The following is a 19,171-nucleotide window of genomic DNA, read 5'->3' on the forward strand; positions in this document are numbered from 1 at the left end:
GAAAGGAAGGAAAGCTGGAAAGAGCCTGCTAGGCATAGAAAATATTGATCAGAGGCATGGAGGTAGGAAATGACAATGGCAGTAGGAAACTGGCATTATTACACCTACTTCATTCATTCAGTCCTTACTCTAAACCCATGAGATAGGTGTCCACTAGTGGTGTGCCCATCCAACAAACGAGTACACTGAGACCCAGAGAGGCTAAATCACAAGCTGACGCTCATGCACCTGTTAAGCAGCAGAGCCAGGGTGGGGACCCATTCAGCCTGGCCCCAGCCTTCATGCTTTACCCCCTGGCCATGGAGGAATGTTCTGGTTGGCCAGGCCTGGCTAATGTGCCCACCTTGGAAGTGGACAGAGACAGTAGGTTTCCCACGCGGTGGGGGTGGGGGGGAATCCTACTTTTAAAATCAGAAAAACGGACACTGAACAAAATCAACAGTTGTCTATTGTAGAATTACTTCAGAAACGCAGCTTTCCTTTTCTCTTGCATTATTTGCTTGGGATAAATTTTCACAGATGGGATCCCCTGAGTCAGAATGTCTCAATATAAAACGCATTCATAGTTTCTCAACAGTATCATACACGTTTGCCTTCTGTTTGCTCAGAATGAACTAATTTCATCACGCCCTTCTATGTGTTGGATGCTATACGTTTTTTAAACCTAGACAATTTTAATTTCACCACATTCTGCACAGTTTTCCCTTTCTCTCCCAATCGACAGATGAGCCAGCTGGGCCCCCTCATGCCCGTGGGAGGAGACGCGAGAGCAGCACGTCCAGCCCCAGCCTGGGGTTGAAGTTCAAAACGCAAATCCAACGTAAACCCCGGTTTTAAAAAGTTATCTATGTAGGGTCATCTCACCTGACTTACTGCATGAAAATTAGACATCATCTCAATTTTACAATGCGCGTGCACGCACACTAGGGGAACAAAGCTCGAAAACGGTTGAGTTCTGGGGTGCCCTGTTGCGTTCCCGCATCTTCATTTTTTTAGATCGCGATGACAACAGTCTCCGAGCCCAAGCAGGCGGTGCTGCCAGGTGCGCACGCGCAAGACGAGGTAGGAACGGGGTACGGAACAGACTGACCGGGGTTCTTCCCGGCCTGCCCGGGGCGGCCCCTCTTCTTTCTGCTCGAGGGCCGCGGGAGACCCCAGACCATAGAGGTGTGGAAACCTCCAGACGCCTAGAGGGGAAACGCAGCCTCCGGGAGGCGGGCTTCCGCCGGCGGCCCACTTCCGGCCCGGCAGGGCAACGCAGAATGTTGAGTTTGGGGGCCTCGGCCGGAGGCTTGGCTGACGTCTTCCTGACCCCCCTGCTCCGGGCTCTGTGGAGGCCTTGCCGGGAGGGCGCGGGACTCCTCCACCGGCCTCGCGCGCCGCGGAATCGGGGGCCAGGGCGGAAGGCTTCACAGGGGGCCACCTTGAAGCCCGCGGGTGGCCCCGGGGTCCCTTTTCGCGATCGGCCCCTGGGATACTCCCAAGCTGTGATCTTCATTCCCTTTTATATCCCTTCGAGGCCAACTGACTCAAAAAAAAATAATGATGACACTCCAATTTAAGTGTGTGGTTGAGGGCCCGTTGTTCGTGCATCTTGAGAGAACGACTGACTGGCCCGCTTTAAAAACTCAAGTAACCAAAACAACAACAACAAAATGTACTTTAGTATTTAATTGTGGCCAAATATGAGAGAGAAGAGTAGTTAGATCAGCAGTGAGGAATTGTGAGCCTTGAAGAAGAGTGGGGAGGAAAGGAACTGTGCAGACAGTGCGGTTGGCAGGAGGACGGGAGGGGCAGGGGTGGAAGGGGTCTTGGCAGGAGGACGGGAGGGGCAGGGGTGGAAGGGGTCTTGGCAGGAGGACGGGAGGGGCAGGGGTGGAAGGGGTCTTGGCAGGAGGACGGGAGGGGCAGGGGTGGAAGGGGTCTTGGCGGGAGGGGCAGGGGTGGAAGGGGTCTTGGCAGGAGGACGGGAGGGGCAGGGGTGGAAGGGGTCTTGGCAGGAGGACGGGAGGGGCAGGGGTGGAAGGGGTCTTGGCAGGAGGACGGGAGGGGCAGGGGTGGAAGGGGTCTTGGCAGGAGGACGGGAGGGGCAGGGGTGGAAGGGGTCTTGGCGGGAGGGGCAGGGGTGGAAGGGGTCTTGGCAGGAGGACGGGAGGGGCAGGGGTGGAAGGGGTCTTGGCAGGAGGACGGGAGGGGCAGGGGTGGATGGGGTCTTGGCAGGAGGACGGGAGGGGCAGGGGTGGAAGGGGTCGTAGCGTCCTCCCTGTGGGAAAGAAGGGTGAAGACTCAAAATCAGGAGCGCTTACTGGGGTTGAAGAGGGACTGGTGATTTTAGAGTACTGCTTGCAGAGTAGTAGCCTGGGTTCTTTCTCTGCCAGGGCAGGCCCTCACCATAGGAGCTAGCTGCCTAAACTTTTTGAACTCGAGTGTCCTCAGTTTTAAAATGAGCATAATGTCTGCCATCCTGTCCCTCTGTACGTATTTGTGCAGTGGTATATGTTCGCTTGTGAAACTGATACACCTTCTCTGGCACTAGTCTGTGAGATTGTGTTGGGGGAGTATTTCATATAAAGCAGCTTTTAACATAATTTACTACGATTCTTTCTCCCCCACCCCGCCACAACTTTGTGTGAATCTAGATACTGCGTGTTCCTGAGAAGAAAATAAATAAATTTGGGATTTGAACTATAGTCTCTTAACACAGTTAATGTAGAATATTAAATTGTAGAAGACATGTAGTAATGGGACTCAATTTTGTTTAGTCTGGTGTTTTTCAAGCATTTTGACCACAGAAACTTTTGGAAAACGCCCTATTAATATCCGTGGTTTTCCCCAGAACACATTTTGGTAAATGCCAACATAAAGAAATCATTCACCTGAGCACAGGCCTGCTTAAAAGGCATTTCAGATCTACTTCTGAGAAATCATCTGACTGGATTCCAGTAAGGATAGTTTCAGTTTTATGTACATTCCAGAAAATGGTCCTTAATCAATGAAGTACCACAAGAGATACAACAGTTGGAAAAGGAAAGGAACAAAGTCTATCCTCCTTGCCCTTTCTCCTACATACATCATGAACAGCAAGTAACATCTCAATATTACTAAGCAAACATTAATATATAATTACTTATAAGACAATAGAAATAATTATTTGGAAAAGTGTGGATTGTGCCAGGTGGAAATTCTACAATTCAGTACATTTAGGGATTCTTGATGACAAATCTAGGAAATTTGTTCATGGACTCCAAGATGGACCTACTTGGACCTAATCTATGGACCTAATCTAGGACAAGATTAATGTTTTCTCACTGTAGAAATAAAATGCAGCTAAAAACCACTTGAATGTGTTGTGTGTATGCATTAAGTGACATTCACTGGAATCGTGCTCTGACGTTGTAGAATAAAGTTTAGAACAATGCTTGTCTTGAACATCAGTCAAGATAGCTTAGTTACTGAAGTACCAATAGAAACCCTTAATAAGGTAGTTTCATGTGTTTGGCACAAACCTCCTTCAAGTAGATCTGTGAAATGACTTACCAGTATGTTACTGAACTGTTGCAGTTTCAAATAAGACCTGCCTGAGAATGACTGGGTAACAATCCTAGCAATGTCCTTGTTTCAGTGTCTGGTCCTTTACCCTATGGGGCCAAAAAGCTAGTTTCATTAGTTTACACAGAAGTTAACAGGCTCCAGAAGACACACTGATGCTAACCATGTGTCAGCAAGTATGTGTCCTAAGCCAATGGACACTTGGCTCAGGCAGGAATTTCAGGACCCCCCAGCTCTACCTATATGGCAAGAAGCAAAGATTGCTTTGAGACAAGCGTTAAAACCAAAGACTCTCAAATATCAACACAGAGAGCTCCATCCAATTGAAAAGAGGGAAGGGACACAATTCTCTAGGGTAGAGGGTTCCCCAGCCCCTGGTCATAGCACACACCTTTGATTCATTGTCATTCTGGGCTCCTCAAAGCTCTGCCTGTGTCTTTCCTTCTCCTTGTGAGGAATGCCAAGATGACCCAGACACAGATTTCCAGCAGGGTGTGAAATTTATCATTATTTCCACATCTTAACATGCTAAGTATCCTGAAATTGTGCTGCCTTTTACTCTCAAATAGCAAAAATCATACATCTTGTTTATAGTGGTATCCATCCCACTGGCCACCTGCCCCCATTTCACATTTACCTCTCAGTATTTAAAATTTTTAAATCTCTCCTTTTCTGCAGGCCACTATCATAAACCTTGTTAATGTTATTTCCTTTCCTTTTTGCAGTTTTTCGTTTGTTTTATCATGTCTATTTATATCTAAACAATATATTGTTTGGTTTTACTTTTTAAAAAAAAAACTATCAAAAGAGTGTCTTACTGTATTTTAGGATTAGCTTTTTTCACTCAACATTATGTAGCAAATATTAATCCATGTGGTTGTGTTTAGCTCTGGATCATTCATTTTCACTGCTTGTATAACATTCTGACCATCCTCATCACCCTTTCCCAATTTTACCTTATTTTAGTTCCAGACCTTTCCCTCATCCAATAAAGAACAAAAATTTCTTGGGTACTTTTGTGCTCATTTTCACTCTTTATTCATCAAAAATTTGCTAAGTAAACCACAGTGAGCAAAGGGTTAACAAAGCCCACTACTGAGTGAGAATGTGACCCTCAGCCAACTCTCATATTAGTTGTCTACTGCTGAGTAACAGATTTCCACAACACTTAGTAGCTTAATGCAACCAACACTTATCATCTCACTGTTTCTATGGGTCATGAATTTGGTAGCATCTTAGCTGGGTGGTTCTGGCTCAGGGTCTCTCGTGAGATTGTAGTTGAGATGTTGGTCTGGGCTTCTTCACCTGAAGGCTTGGATGAAGTTGGAGAATCCACTTCCATGCTGGTGCGTTCACACGGCTGGTGGCAGGAGGCCTCAGTTCCTCACCACGTGGGCCTCTGCATAGGATTGCTGGAGCGTCCTCACAGCACGGCAGCTGACTTCCCCTGGAACAACCGATTCAAGAGAGTAAGGCAAGAGCCATAATATCTTTTATGACCTCACCTCAGAAGTCATACACCATCATTTCCCCAGTGTGATTGCACAGGCTGTAATGTGAGACGGCATGAACACGGGTTGCAGGGATCACTGGGGGATGGTCTTGGAGGCTGGCCACCGTAACTCTCTCTCTCTGTTTCCTTGGTGACCTATTAAGGTGGCATGTCAATTTTCTTGCCAGATATACTGTAATACTTAAGGGAAAAGTGACCCCTGATTGGTCCACTGCATCTGGTTGGGAGAACTATAATCCCTGATAGGAAGCCACAGCTTTGGGCTTTCCTGACAGTGGTGACTCACAACTGCAGGGGCCCCAGAAGCCATGCCCATACAGCTGTTACAAGACAAAGTGGCTCCTGTGGGGAATGAGACCTCTCAGGCAGGCTGGTTTTCACATCCACCTGATTTGGATCTCGTCTCCTTGTATCTGAGCAGTCACCTGGAGAAAAGATAGTTTTCTGGACTACTGCAAAAGTTCCTTTTCCCCTAGAAAAGGAACCCTGAAGTCAGCCGCGCTGGGCATCTGCACTTCCTGTTCTACATCTTTCTGAGGCACTGGATGACACATGTGGCTTATGGGGGACTTGTGAACTTAAATGTTTAGGTGACCCACCTGGGAAAATCCTCTGGTGGGAGACAGAACTGAATCTCATGCCAACTCAGGAGTGACATGGAAGATGCAGACCCTACCTTTGTGACAGTGGGAGTGAGGGACACATAAACCAGAGCATTGACAGAAATCTATATTCAGGCATACGGCAGGTGTGTTGGGGATTCCCAAGACCACCCAAGACTCCCCAGGTTCAGTGATTTGCTTGGAGGACTCACAGGACTCAGCATACAGTCATCCTCATGGCTGTGATTTATTGCAGTGAAAGGATACAAAGCCAAATTAGGAACAGGAAATGTCACATGGGGCAAAGTCTAGAAACCACCAGTTGCAAGCAGGCTTCCAAGTCTTCTCCCAGTGGGATCACACAGGACACATTTAATTCCTCCAGCAGTGCGTAATGACAAGTATGAAATGTTGAGAACCAGAGAAGCTTAATAGAAACTCAGCATCCAGTGGTTTTGTTGGGGGCTGGCCATGTAGGCAGCCCCTGCCTGGCATGTGCCGAGATTCCAGACTCCAGAAGGAGTTCAACATAAACCGCATTGTTTGCACAAACAGTCTGGGTACAGTGAGCCACTCTTATCAGGAAATCATGGGAACTCTCCTGAAATCCAAGTTCCTAAACACCAGCCAAGGGCCAAGCTTGGAAGCAAGACTTTCTAAGGTTAGCAGTCTCAGGCCTGCAGTGGTAACTCTCCTCTGCACAGCAGAAATGGCGAACTCTGGGCTGCAGAAGCTCAGGAAAGGCTTTAGAGGGGAATGACGTTTGGGGTGACACTTGGATGCTGAATAGATCATTAACAGCTTGAAAAGAGGAGAAAGGGGGCTTCCAGCAGAGGGAAACTTGGTAGCAAAGGCAGAGAGGTGGGGACACCCTGATACCATTGGAGAAGTGTGGGTGGTTTGGGATGACTGGCACGTGGGTGTGGATGACAACCACTGACCTGATCCAAGCCGCAGTCTCCCCATCGATTCTATAAACCAGTGACAGCTGGCCTGGGTGACCTTTCCAGGGCTTCCAGGGAAAATGGTAACAGCTGAGTCACAGCATGTCAGCAGCTGAGACATGAGAAGATGCTGGACCTACAGCAAAGAGCATGAGTTAGGCTGATCCAAACCCTCTGCCATTCACTAGCTGTGTGACCTCAGGCAAGTTACTTCTCTGAGCTTCCATTTCCTTATTTTAAATGGGATAGTAATAATCCGAGAATTATTGTGAGGATTCATGAAACACTGTGTAAAGAAGTCTCAGGCAGAGAACCTGACAACAGTTGGTGCTTAATGAATGGTGACCGCTAAAATTTTAATGTTCAGTCTTCCCTCCCAAACAGTTCAAGCTCTTGTTGCTGGACCAGTCATCGCTGTCACAAGCCTTTTTAGTCCCCAGGAGGCTAAACCACAGCTAATAAATGGTGCAGTCAGAGGGAGGCCGCACTGCCATGACCAAGCCACTTCTTGGAGCAGCCATGAATGACATCAGGGCTCCAGCTCAGCTGGGAACGACAGGCAGAGAGAGGGTCATGCAGCATGGCTCCCTCCCGCAGGGAGAAGGAAGCCAGAAGGCTGATGACCTTGGCTCCTTTGCCAGACGCAGAGACAAACTGAATCGAGGCGAGCACCTTGACAAGAACAAGGAAATCAAGTCACAGATGGGACAGTCGGGGAGGTCTGATGAAGACAACCACCTGGTGCAAAGTCACACACATTTGCTCGGGAAGCCATCTGCTTGAATAGTAAGTAATGTGTTCATGAGATCCACGATTCTGCTTCTTTAAAGAGAAATTAGTGTTTTAAGATATATGTACTACATTCTGTTTGTGAAAACGTATTGATCTGCACGTGTTTTCTGAGTAAATACCATATTTCAATTAGAAATATGTACACATCTATGACATCTTAATCATAATACTATTCTACTTTGGTCTTCCTCGCCTTCATGCAGTATTCTCAATTAATGATTTTTAGGGTCTTTGTCCTCACCCCATAAGAGATATTATAGAGTTCTCCAATTTTATGTTTGAGAATGATTTGAATAAGGAAGGTGGATAAGACAAAGGACAAAGGCCATATTTGGGCCAAGTATGATTTTTCTACTAATAGCATAAAACAACAAGCAGAAATTTTTAACATAGACCCGAAGAACTCACAGTAAGTCTGCAGAATAAAAACGAATGATCCTAGTCAGAAACATGGAAATGCAGGGAAGAATGGAGAAACCAAAATGGATGAATATATGGGTAATTATTAATGAATATTAAGTGTCAACCCAACAGTTATAAAGTCTTATGGAATTTATTATAAATATATGTGTAGATATAACAAAAATATACAATAACAATACAAAACGAGGAAGGGAATAAATGAAACTAAATTTCCTAATGTTATAGAAGTTTTGGGCAACTGGTAAAAATATAATAATAATTTGTATTAGACAGAAATAAGTCAAGGTTGCATCTGGCTTTATCTCTAGGATAACAGCTAAAGGAAAAGAATGTATGACTAACACGTTTGACATAGAAAATAAAATAATAGAAAATATTTTATTAATCTAAAAGAAGACAATAAAGAATATAAACAGATGGATTCAGTAGAAAACAAATAAATAGTAAGAATAAACCCAACTTTATCCATAACAATTTACATTTAAATGGACTTAAATAATCTAAATAAGAGACTAAATTTGTCATACTGGGTAAGAAAAAACAAAATCTAACCATATGTAACCCTTCTAAGAGAGACACTTTACATGAAGACAGATGATTTAAAGTAAAAGGATGGGAAAACATAGATGATAAAATTCTAACAGCCAATCATGGCTGTAGCTCACACCTGTAATCCCAGCACTTTGGGAGGCCAAGGTGGGAGGATCATTTGAGGCCAGGAGTTTGAGACCAGCCTGGGAAACATAGTGAGACATCATCTCTAAAGAAAAAACTAAGAAAAATTAGCCATCCATGGTAATGAGCACCTATAGCTGTAGTCCCAGCTATTTGAGAGGCTGAGACAGGATTACTTAAGCCCAGGAGTTCAAGGCTGCAGTGAGCTACGATCATGCCACTGCACTCCAGCCTGGGCAACAGAGTGAGACATTAAGCCCTAACAAAAGGAAAGCAGGTATATCTATATCAGTACCAAATAAGACTTTAAGGCAAAAAGCATTACTACAAATAAAAAGGTACATATCATAATGGGTCAATCCAACAGATAGATACCAAATCATAAATCTGTATATACTGAATAATATAACTTCATAATATATAATGCAAAAATTAACTCAAAGAAGAAAGAGACAAATCCATAATCATAGTGGAAGACTATAATACACACCTTTCAATAGCTTATAAACAAGAAGATAAAAGAGCAGTAAGGATGTAGCTCTAAATAGCACAATTAACAAATTTGACTTGGTTCTAGATCAAAATCTGTACCCACAATGATAGAATTTACTTTTTAAGTGTACATGAAACATAACAAAATTGATCATGTAGTGGCCAATAAAGAAAATTTGTTTTAAAAAAATTTCAAAACATTGAAATCATTCAGAGAATATTGATTGACCAGAATGGAACTAAGTCAGAAATTAATAATAAAAAGATAAATTTCCACTTATCTAGAAATTATATTTCTAAATAATCCATAGATTAAAGAAGAAATCCAAACATATATTACAAAATATTTTGAACTGAATGTGACCAAAAAAAGACACAAGTTATTAAAACTTATCAGGGCCGGGCGCGGTGGCTCACGCCTGTAATCCTAGCACTTTGGGAGGCCGAGGCGGGCGGATCGCTCAAGGTCAGGAGTTCGAAACCAGCCTGAGCGAGACCCCGTCTCTACCAAAAATAGAAAGAAACTAATTGACCAACTAAAAATATATATACAAAAAATTAGCCGGGCATGGTGGCGCATGCCTGTAGTCCCAGCTACTCGGGAGGCTGAGGCAGTAGGATCGCTGAGCCCAGGAGATTGAGGTTGCTGTGAGCCAGGCTGATGCCACGGCACTCACTCTAGCCTGGGCAACAAAGTGAGACTCTGTCTCAAAAAAAAAAAAAAAAAAAAAAAAACTTATCAGATGCAGCTAATGTAGGGCATACAGAGAAATTTATAAACTTAAAAATGTATTTATTTAACAAAATGGAAAGGCTGAAAATCAATGATTTATTCTTCTACCTTTTTTTTTTTTTTCAGACAAGAGTCTCACTCTGTCACCCTGGGTAGAGTGCAGTAGTGTCATTGTAGCTCACTGCAACATCAAACTCCTGGGCTCAAGTTTGATCCTCTTGCCTCAGCCTCCTGAGTAGCTGGAACTATAGGCATGTGCCACGATGCCTGGCTAATTTTTCTATTTTTAGTAGAGACAGGGTCTTACTCTTGCCAAGACTGGTCTCAAACTCCTGAGTTTAAGTGATCCTCCAGCCTCGGCCTCCCGGAGTTCTAGGGTTATAGGTGTGAATCACCGCAACTGGCCTATTCTTCTATCTTAAGAACAAAAGAATAGCAAATTCTAACTAAGGAAAATAGAAGGAAGGAAGTAATAAAGATTATAAATCAACAAAATAGAAGACAAATATACAATGGAGAAAATCAAAATTTGGTTCTTTGAAAATATTGTTTAAATTGATTGACTTCAAACAATACTGATCAACAAAAACAAAACCCACAAATTTTTAGTATTAGAAAGGGATGTCACTACAGATCCTATGGGCATGGAAAAGATAAGAGAATATTAACAAAAACTGACAATTTGGATGAAATGGACAAAATGCAGTTTGAAAAATGCATTTTCCAAAGCCCACTGAAGAAAAAGAAAATCTGAATATCCAATATCTAATAAATTGAACCTATTATTTAAGAACTTCTCACAAAGAAAATTCCAAGCCCAGATGGCTTCATCAGTTAATTCTTCCAAATATTTAAAGAAGTAACACCAATCTTGCACAAACTGTAGCAAAGAATAGAAAAACAGAGTATCCTTCCCAACTCTTTTTATGTGGCCAACATAATCTTGATAGAAAAACTGGACTAGGATATTATAAGAAAGAAAAATTACAGACCAGTCTCATTTGTTGTGGTATGATTAAAAAAAAAAAATAAGTATTTGGTCTTTGTCCCCAGTTCCTGGTATTCCAGGATAAGCAACAGAGGAAGACCCTGAGACCCCATCTCTTAAAAAACAAAACAAAACAAAACAAAACAGGAGCCTGGCAAACAGGTACTACTTAATAATTAATTATGGTATCAGGTGCTCTGCTAGATACTGGGAGGCAAATATGATCAGGGGTCCTGGAAGATAAAGTAACTCATCGAAAGTCCCACTGCTGGTAAGTGGCAGAGCTGATGTGTGCACCCAATCTGGCTCCAGAATTCATGCTCTTAATTAACCATTCTGTGTCACTAACTCTATGTGTACATAACCAACCAGAATACTAAGTGTCAAATAGACACAAGTTACACACCATGTTACAAGTTAGGAAAGACTTTGATTCTGCCTGGAGGTGGGTTGGTTCTGGAAGGCTTTTAAAGAGAGAGCATTTAAGCTGAGACTTAAAAGATGAAGCCTTTAACTGGCAGAAAATGAGAGTGCATTAGTGGGATAAATTAGGTTATGCTGCAGTGACAAAGGTTTAGCACAACAAGGGTTTATTTCTCTTACGAAAATGCTAATTCAAGTTGGGCAATGTCCAGGACGCCCCTGATGTCTTGACTCAGCAGCCCAGGCTGCTGCCCTCTGGGCTTCCTCCCTCCATCACATGCGTTCAAGACCCCCGTGCAGGGGAAGAGAGAAAAACATGGAGAACTCACACCTGCCCTTCAAGGCTTCGGCCCAGAAGCCCACACATCACTTCTGCTCATGACCCCTTAGTTCTAACTTAGAGCACATGGAATATTTGGTGAGCACTTATTGCCTCTGCTTCAGAGAAAAGGAGCATTCCCGACTGAGGAACGAGCATGTGCAGAGGCATGCATGGATAAAAATGCGTGGTATGCATGGGGAAGAGCGAGAAGGCCCAGGACACAGCAGGCCTTCAGTGTCATTTCAGAGGAAACTGGGAGCTCTCGGGGAGGAGCAACATAGTCTGCCTTGCTGTACAAGGCCATAGATGGTAGCACAAAGGAAGGCATGCTGAGATGAGAGACCAGTGAGCTGGTTATAGCAACAGCCCAGGCAGAGGCAGCCAGGAGGGAAGAGAGTATGGTCGCGAGAAGCACTATAGCTGTGGACGCTCTTGTACTGGGAGATTGCATACAATTTGGTGAGGACAAGAGAACATGTTTCCAAGGTTTCCTACCCCTCTGCCAAGCAAATAGTGGTATCAGTATCCAACATAGAAATGTAGAAGCAGCAGCCTGTTTTGGAAGAGGAAAACTTCAGTTTATGCCATGCTGCTAGAACGGATGCAGAGAAATGTCTAGGAGACAAGTGGACATGTAGCCTCAAGCTCCGGTGAGTAAGGAAGGGCATTCCAGGATGAGGGAACAGCATAAGCAAAGGGATGGAGGCCAGAAATATCAGGGTATACGCAGAGAACTATAGGAGGAACAAAGATCTTTCCTCGGCCATTAACTCTGTCCTTGCTACCCTCCTCAGGGCCACTTCCTGCTGCCTGCAACTGCACCCAGAGGGACCCTCAAGTGCAACCAACTCTGGCTCCTATCAACCAAACCATCCAGATGGTTTGCTCCCTCTTGGTTTAACTGTTTCAACCTTCAATCTTCAACTGTTTCAATAGCAACTGTTTCAGTGCCTATTTTTCTGCAATTGATCATAATTCTTCGTAACATTGTGTGAGTGCTCCATTCACAAAGCCTGTTTAACATGCATGCATGTACCTGTGGTCTGAATGAGATCACTGGTTTTCCTAGACTCAGTGAAGCTGAGAAATAGAAAGTGTCAGCCGTATGACCCTGGGCCAGTCATTTGACCTCTCTGAACCTCTGTGTTTTCATCTGCTAGGGAAAGAAATTTAAGACTTGCTCCATCTACTTAAAAGGATGGATATGAATGTGAAACAGTTATATAATCTCTAAGGCAATATAGGAATGATGACAGTTGGGATGGGAGTGGTAGTCATACAGGTTATTATTATCACAATATGCCCTTTAGGTACCAGCCAGTAAAGCTATATAGGAAAAACTCAGCTAGACAATTTAATGCAATGAGAGATACTTAACTGAATGCTTCTTATGGATCCAATTCTATGATTGCTACCAATAAACAACATAATCTTTGTCTTCTAGGAGCTGGGCTGGTAAAGTATATAGACAGAGAAGAGATGACTAACATACAGCACAGAATAAAGTGTGTTCCATGTGATCCATACGTATCCTTTGCACAGGAGTTCAGAAGAGCCAACAGTCATAGGATAGTGCTATGGTTTGAATGTGTCTCCCAAAAGTCCAGGTGTTGGAAACTTCATTGAACGGTATTAACAGGTAGGACCTTGTAAGAGGCAATTAGGTCATGAGGGTGGAGCCCTCATAAATGGATTAATGCCTTTCAGGAATGAGTTAGTTCTTGAGGGAGTGAGCTGGTGCCCTGAGGTCTCTTTTACACGTGCTCACTTGCCCTTCTGATTTTCTGCCATGTTATGACACGGTAGAGAAGCAAGGGCCAGAAGCTGCCGCTGTGCTCTTGGACTTACCAGCCTCCAGAACTGTGAGCCAAATAAACAACTTTTCTTTGTAAATTACCTAGTCTCAGGGATTCTGTTATAGCAGGAAATGAACTAAGACAGATGGTCAAGGAATGCTTCCTGGAGGAAGTGGACTTTAAAGGGAACCCATGCATGATGTAGCCAGGTATAGAGGAAGGAGGTATCAACTGACCTAGCTGCATTGAAGAGCAATAATCACACAGAGGGAACTGAATCAGAAAAACTCTACCTACTACCTCGCCCTCAGCCAGCCTGCTTCTGGAAGCCTCCCACCTTCCCAAGGAGGAGAGACAATGCTTAAGCCAACACTAAGGGGTGAGATTTCCTATTTCAGTCTTTGTTGCCAAACCAGCATTTGCAGCCGAACCACAATCTCAAGAACCGGGCCAAGATCAGGTGCACAGTGAAGGCTGTGAGGACAGCCTCAGCACTCAGCGCTCTGGGCACAATGCCAGCCGCTCAGACAGCGTGCAAGACAGGCCTGGGGCTCCCTGTGCAGGACTGACTGCACGCCGTATCTGCATAGACACTTTCTTGGCTCACAGAATTGTTTTGGAAAAGAAACTATTCATTTCAGCTCTATTTGGAGCCACAGTCCTTGGCCTTCTGCAGTGTCAGTGCCTGGCAACCTCTAAGGTCACTGGGTCAGCCATGGGGTCAGCAGCAGAGAGGGGAGCAAAGAGACAACCACAGGAGGGAGTTGGGTGGCACTGGGAGGTGGCCCCACTGCTTCTAGGGATGGCCAGGGGACCTAGCAGCCATGGGCTGTGGGAGTCACTCCTTCCAGCAGCAGCCAGCTGTCCCCTCCTTCCCAGCTAGTTTCTGATGTCAGGGCTTAATGCTCCCTCATCCGTGCAGGCGTGACTTTTCAGGTTGTTTGTACCTATTGTACTTTGTGGGGTAAAACCACCAAATTCTTAGCAGGGAGGCAGAGGGAGCTGAGGATTGTGCCTGCTTTGCCAGTTAGAAATTTAAACTTCTCTAATAAAAATGTCAGCTGCTTCATTCCTTTCCCTTTGTGTTTTTTAAAAAAATCAATCTATGAAGAATTTGAAACTAACCTTCAAAGGGATTAACAAGAGCTATTATTAAAGGCATAATAAATGGGGGCCAATTGCTTTCCAGCTGGGAAGTCTCACTCTGCACAAAGGAAGGGTTTGCTGGGAAGAGGGGGACCTGTGCCATGGATGTTTTTAGAGGTCTTCCCGTTAGGGCACAAAATAGTTTTCCTCTGACCTTTTCCTATGTAAATGCACTGAAAGTTTCCCTTTAAAAATTGTAAGTCTAAAGTACATTAGTCTCAGCTACTCAGGAGGCTAAGGCAGGAGGATCGCTTTGAGCACTGGAGTTTGAGGCTGCAGTGAGCTGTGATCACACCACTGCTCTCCAGCCTGGGCAACAGAGCAAGCATTGTCTCTTAAAAATTAAAAAAAAAAAAAAAATTAAAAGAAAAAAGGAAAGAAGAGAAAGTACAAAAAATATATAACTGATTCCTTGGGTCTGGAATGGTCTCAGAGAGGTGATCTTGGCCATCTCCTTGTCGCAAGCAGAAACCCTGCCCACCTATGACAGGAGAACATCCACCTTGATTCTCAGGCTCCCTAAGTGCTGCTGTGGCCCCTCTCCAGGCCCCCTTATCTCTGTGTCCTGTGTGCATCTCTCTTGAGGGACCTTCTTTCATCAGACACAGTGAAGACCCCCAGCCCTTTCCCACAATGTCACCTCCCCACCCCGCCCTGCCCCGCCCCTGCTGACCAGACCACAGCTTCCCGATTCTCCCAGAATCCTGACTTCTCCACTATTTCCCGGGGCCTCCAACGAATGCCGCAAGCACAGGGTCAATCTTGCCCCTAGGTGACCCTGCCTCAGGCCTGGTGTTTCCCAGCTCAGATTCCAGCTGACTAAGGTATGACAGTGAGCATTTCAAAGAACCCAGACAGTCACTAAAAGCATCAGAAAGTGATGGCTTCAACATCCCATCACCCCATGCTCACAGTTTCCTCTCTTAGTGAGTGGCTGTCACTCTCCATAAGATCTCAAGGACTGGAATTTTCCTATAACCCAGAGAGGGCTCCCCGGGGAGCTATCATAATCCTGTACTTTGCTGTGCATGGTCGTAAACAGTGACCCGAACCACTGCACTCTCTGAGCGGGCGACTCGCATCCCGACTGCAGTGCTGCCAGCCACAGTTCAAAGGCCCAAGTCCAACGCCCCCCAGCTGTGCCCAGCCTCGAAAACGTCCCCCGTTTCTGTCCCATTGTTAATGACCAGTGTGATGAGTCTCTCGAGTCTTCCAGAATCCCCCTCCAGAAGCAGGACTGCCTGCTGGCCATCACCAACTGCCTCCGCCTATAAATGACATGCTCTCCCACTCCTAGACTGTAACTCACTCGAGGACAGGGACTGCGCCTCAAAGTCTGTTATCCCGGCATCTAACAATATCTGACGCATAGTAGGTGCTCAGTAAATGTCTGCTAAATGGCGAATGTAAAAATGATACAAGCAACTCTAAATTCCACCCAAGCCTCATGAAGGTCCTTAATCCTTGTGGTCCTGACCCAAGCCCAACTATTTCCTTAAGTCAAATGGGAAAGCATTTTAAAGGGCCAGAGGAATTTTTTTCCACCTCACCCCTAAATGGTCAGGGCTGCTAGAACATAGAAGGTGCTAAGCTGGACAGGAGCCTGCGGGTGCCAGAGGCCGCAGCAGGCTGCCTAGCCCTGCTCTTCGGTTCACCGTGTGGCATCCGCTGCCTCGCCCAGGGCTGCATCAACCCCATCGAGGCACAGGTGTGAAAGCCTCAGGAATCCCAAGAGAAGGACTCCTCCTCACTGTCACCGCTTGCCCTGGCCCCATGGGAAGCTGTCATTTCCCAGGAGACCAGAGTTGCAGGGGGCACAGGAGGACCCTGAGTGAGCTCTCTTAGCTCAGGGAAAGGAAGACATCCCACCCATTCCTCACAGCAGAGTCGTATTTTGAACCCAGATCTGACCACATCGCTCACCTGCTCTTTGTAAGGAAGGGGTAGGGGACCATGTGATCCACCTCTGCCTGCCTGTCCGACCTCACGCTCCCCTTGTACAACAAGCTCAGCGACGGCGAGCAACTTGCCCTCAATCACGCCAGACGCTCACACACCCCTGTGCACACGCTGCTCCTGCTGCCTGGGTCTGCCTTCGGCCGGCAGATGCTGCAGGCGGCATCCTTCGAGCCCCATGCCTGTCTCCTCCATGACGCCTCCCCTGCTCCGCACACAGACTCGGAAGCTCCTGCTCACTGCAGTCTTAACTGTGTGTTGCCACCACTGTCGTGACACCTGCTTTACTGTTCCATGCCAGCCATTCTTCTAGTGTTGGCCCTTCCCTGCCTCAGTTTCCTTACCTGTAAAATGGGGATAATAATCAAACCTATCGCCGGGGGTGGTGGCTCACGCCTATAATCCTAGCACTCTGGGAGGCCGAGGCGGGCGGATCGCTCAAGGTCAGGAGTTCAAAACCAGCCTGAGCAAGAGCAAGACCCCTGTCTCTACTGAAAATAGAAAGAAATTAATTGGCCAACTAAAAGTATATAGAAAAAATTAGCCGGGCATGGTGTCGCATGCCTGTAATCTCAGCTACTCGGGAGGCTGAGGCAGAAGGATCCCCTGAGCCCAGGAGTTTGAGGTTGCTGTGAGCTAGACTGATGCACGGCACTCTACCCTGGGCAGGCAGTGAGACTCTGTCTCAAAAAATAAATAAAAATAATCAAAGCTATCTTTTAGCTTGTCGGGGAGATTGATCCCGGGAAGTGGTAGTAGGTGTTTGGGGAAGTGGGATCAGGGAAAGTAGGGAGGGCAAGACAGGATACATTCACAAGCAGGTGACCCCAGCGGGTGGCTGGAGTTCTATCCTACTGAGAGCCTCTGGGAGAAACAGTACAGAACACCCCAGAAGGGCCCCACCAAGAGGGGAGGAAGCTTGCTATGTATCAAGCATCTCCCTTTCATTGTCAGCTGCAGGCTGACCCTAGGGGCATCTACTTTCTGGCACTGTGGCCACACATGTGCCAATCATGTTCCTATGGCCAGAAAAAAGCCCCTGGACACACAGGGTCTGGCACTTGCAGTAGAAGTCCCTGCTCTTGGGTAGGATGCCAACAGCATCCGATACTGTCTACCTCCCGCTCTGCCACTGGCAGGCTGAGTGAGCTTGGCTCATCTAGAAAGTAGGTGTATTTGACTAGGTGCCCACTGAGGTCGCTTGTGGTGGGCCCAAACCTCAGTCAGCCCACATCCCCCATGGCTGGGCACCATAAAGCTGCCAGTGGGGTCTTGGAGGGTGGGGCCTGCCGGTTCTGGCCACCGCTGTGTCCCCGATACTATTAATAGAACAGTGCTCAGCGTATGCTGAGGGGAAATGGTGCAGAGTGAGGTTATGGCACAAGGAAACCCTGACATTTAGACTCACACCCAACCAAGGGGCCCCGAGCAATGGAGACGGTGAGCACGGCCCCCGGAGCTGCGTGTGTGTTGTGGTCTGCGTGCAAGACATTTTAACTTTCAAATACCGCAGTTCAGGTCCAGAAATGGCAACGTGTAGGAGCTATGACATTAGTACGTGGGCGTCTCCTTACCTTATGTGACTCAGAGCTGGGGCGGGCCCAGCTGAACTGCAGGCCATGCCCTTCTGCTCCTGGGGACAGGCTCCCCGCCCCGTCACACTGTGCCCACGCAGCGCCGAGCCTTCAGGACCAAGAGGCGGCTTGGAAACCTGAGATGATGCTGTGTTTATCACAACCAGTCATTTAATAAGATCAAGCAGCACAAACCGACCACAGCGACGCCCTCCACCCCTGCCCAGCATTTCCCCCGCACTTCGCAGACCTGGCCCCCGCCCCCCGCCAGGGCCCAGGTGGGGACCAGGGTTACCTTCTGCAGAAATGCCATCCTCGGCCTGTACTGCTGGCCTTGGTGTCGGATTGTCATCCTGGACCCCGGATGGATTCACAACCGGAGCACTGCTGCGAGGGGAGAGCAGGCGCCCGCAGGTGCGAAGGCCCGCGCGCCTGGGCGGGCCGGGCGTCTGCGGGGAGGCGGCGGGGCGGGCGGGGCAGGGCGCGGGCTGCCGCCTGCGGCCCCTCGACGCTCCCCGGGCGCCCGCGGACTCGGGCGGCAGCTGGAAGCCGCGCCAGCCAATGGGCGCGCGGCGCCGCGGGCTCATTAGCATGCGCTGCGCGTGCGCCCACCCGCCACCAGGGGGCGGTGTCCGGCTCGGCCCGCACCCCGCGGAGCCTCAGGTGAGAGCGCAGGTGGGGGCGCGAGGGGCCGACCTGTCGCAGAGGCAGAACCCTGGACCGCACCACTAAAGCCTGGGGAAAAGGAAACAGTATGAACAGGCATTGGGTCCCTGGCTAGCCCGCCCCCACGTCACTGATGGGCCGTTAGCAAGTTCCTTAAACTTCCTAAGCGTCAGTTTCCCCATCTAACCTGGGAAAAGCAAGAGAGTGGGTGGGAAATGACACCTGCCAGGTGCTGCGACGACTGAATTAAGACTGGCAGTGAGTGTGGTTGATGGTGAAGAATGCTGCTCGCCTGCCAGATGGGCTGGCTCTGAACCTAGGTTTGCCACTTAGCTGTAGGCTCTAAGCAAGCTACGGAATCTCTCTGAGTTTCATTTCTCTCATCCTATCAGTGAGAATAATTGCACCCTGCTGGTGGAGGAGGTTTTGTTTGGTCCTGGTTTTGTTTTTGGTTTTTGGTGGGTTTTTTTTTCCATGCATAAATACAAAGTAAACTGACATCTTTACAAACTTGCATTTTCGTAATCAAAAACAAATACACCAGGGGTATATTTTCTGGGAATACAGAAGACTAAAT

General features: G+C 46.9%; 1 protein-coding gene across 1 annotated transcript; it reads right to left on the reverse strand.

Moving 5' to 3' along the window:
* Positions 1-4,551: 4,551 nt before the first annotated feature.
* Positions 4,552-18,521, reverse strand: LOC105861705 (uncharacterized). Its single transcript, XM_075993981.1, has 3 exons — positions 18,224-18,521; positions 17,929-18,076; positions 4,552-4,996 (listed from the first exon to the last, which is right to left on the reverse strand). The coding sequence occupies exons 1-3, from the start codon at positions 18,519-18,521 to the stop codon at positions 4,804-4,806; spliced, it is 639 nt and encodes a 212-aa protein (XP_075850096.1). The 3' UTR covers positions 4,552-4,803.
* Between the last annotated feature and the right edge of the window lie 650 nt (positions 18,522-19,171).

Source organism: Microcebus murinus, chromosome 18, assembly GCF_040939455.1.
Source record: "Microcebus murinus isolate Inina chromosome 18, M.murinus_Inina_mat1.0, whole genome shotgun sequence".
NCBI lineage: Eukaryota > Metazoa > Chordata > Mammalia > Primates > Cheirogaleidae > Microcebus > Microcebus murinus.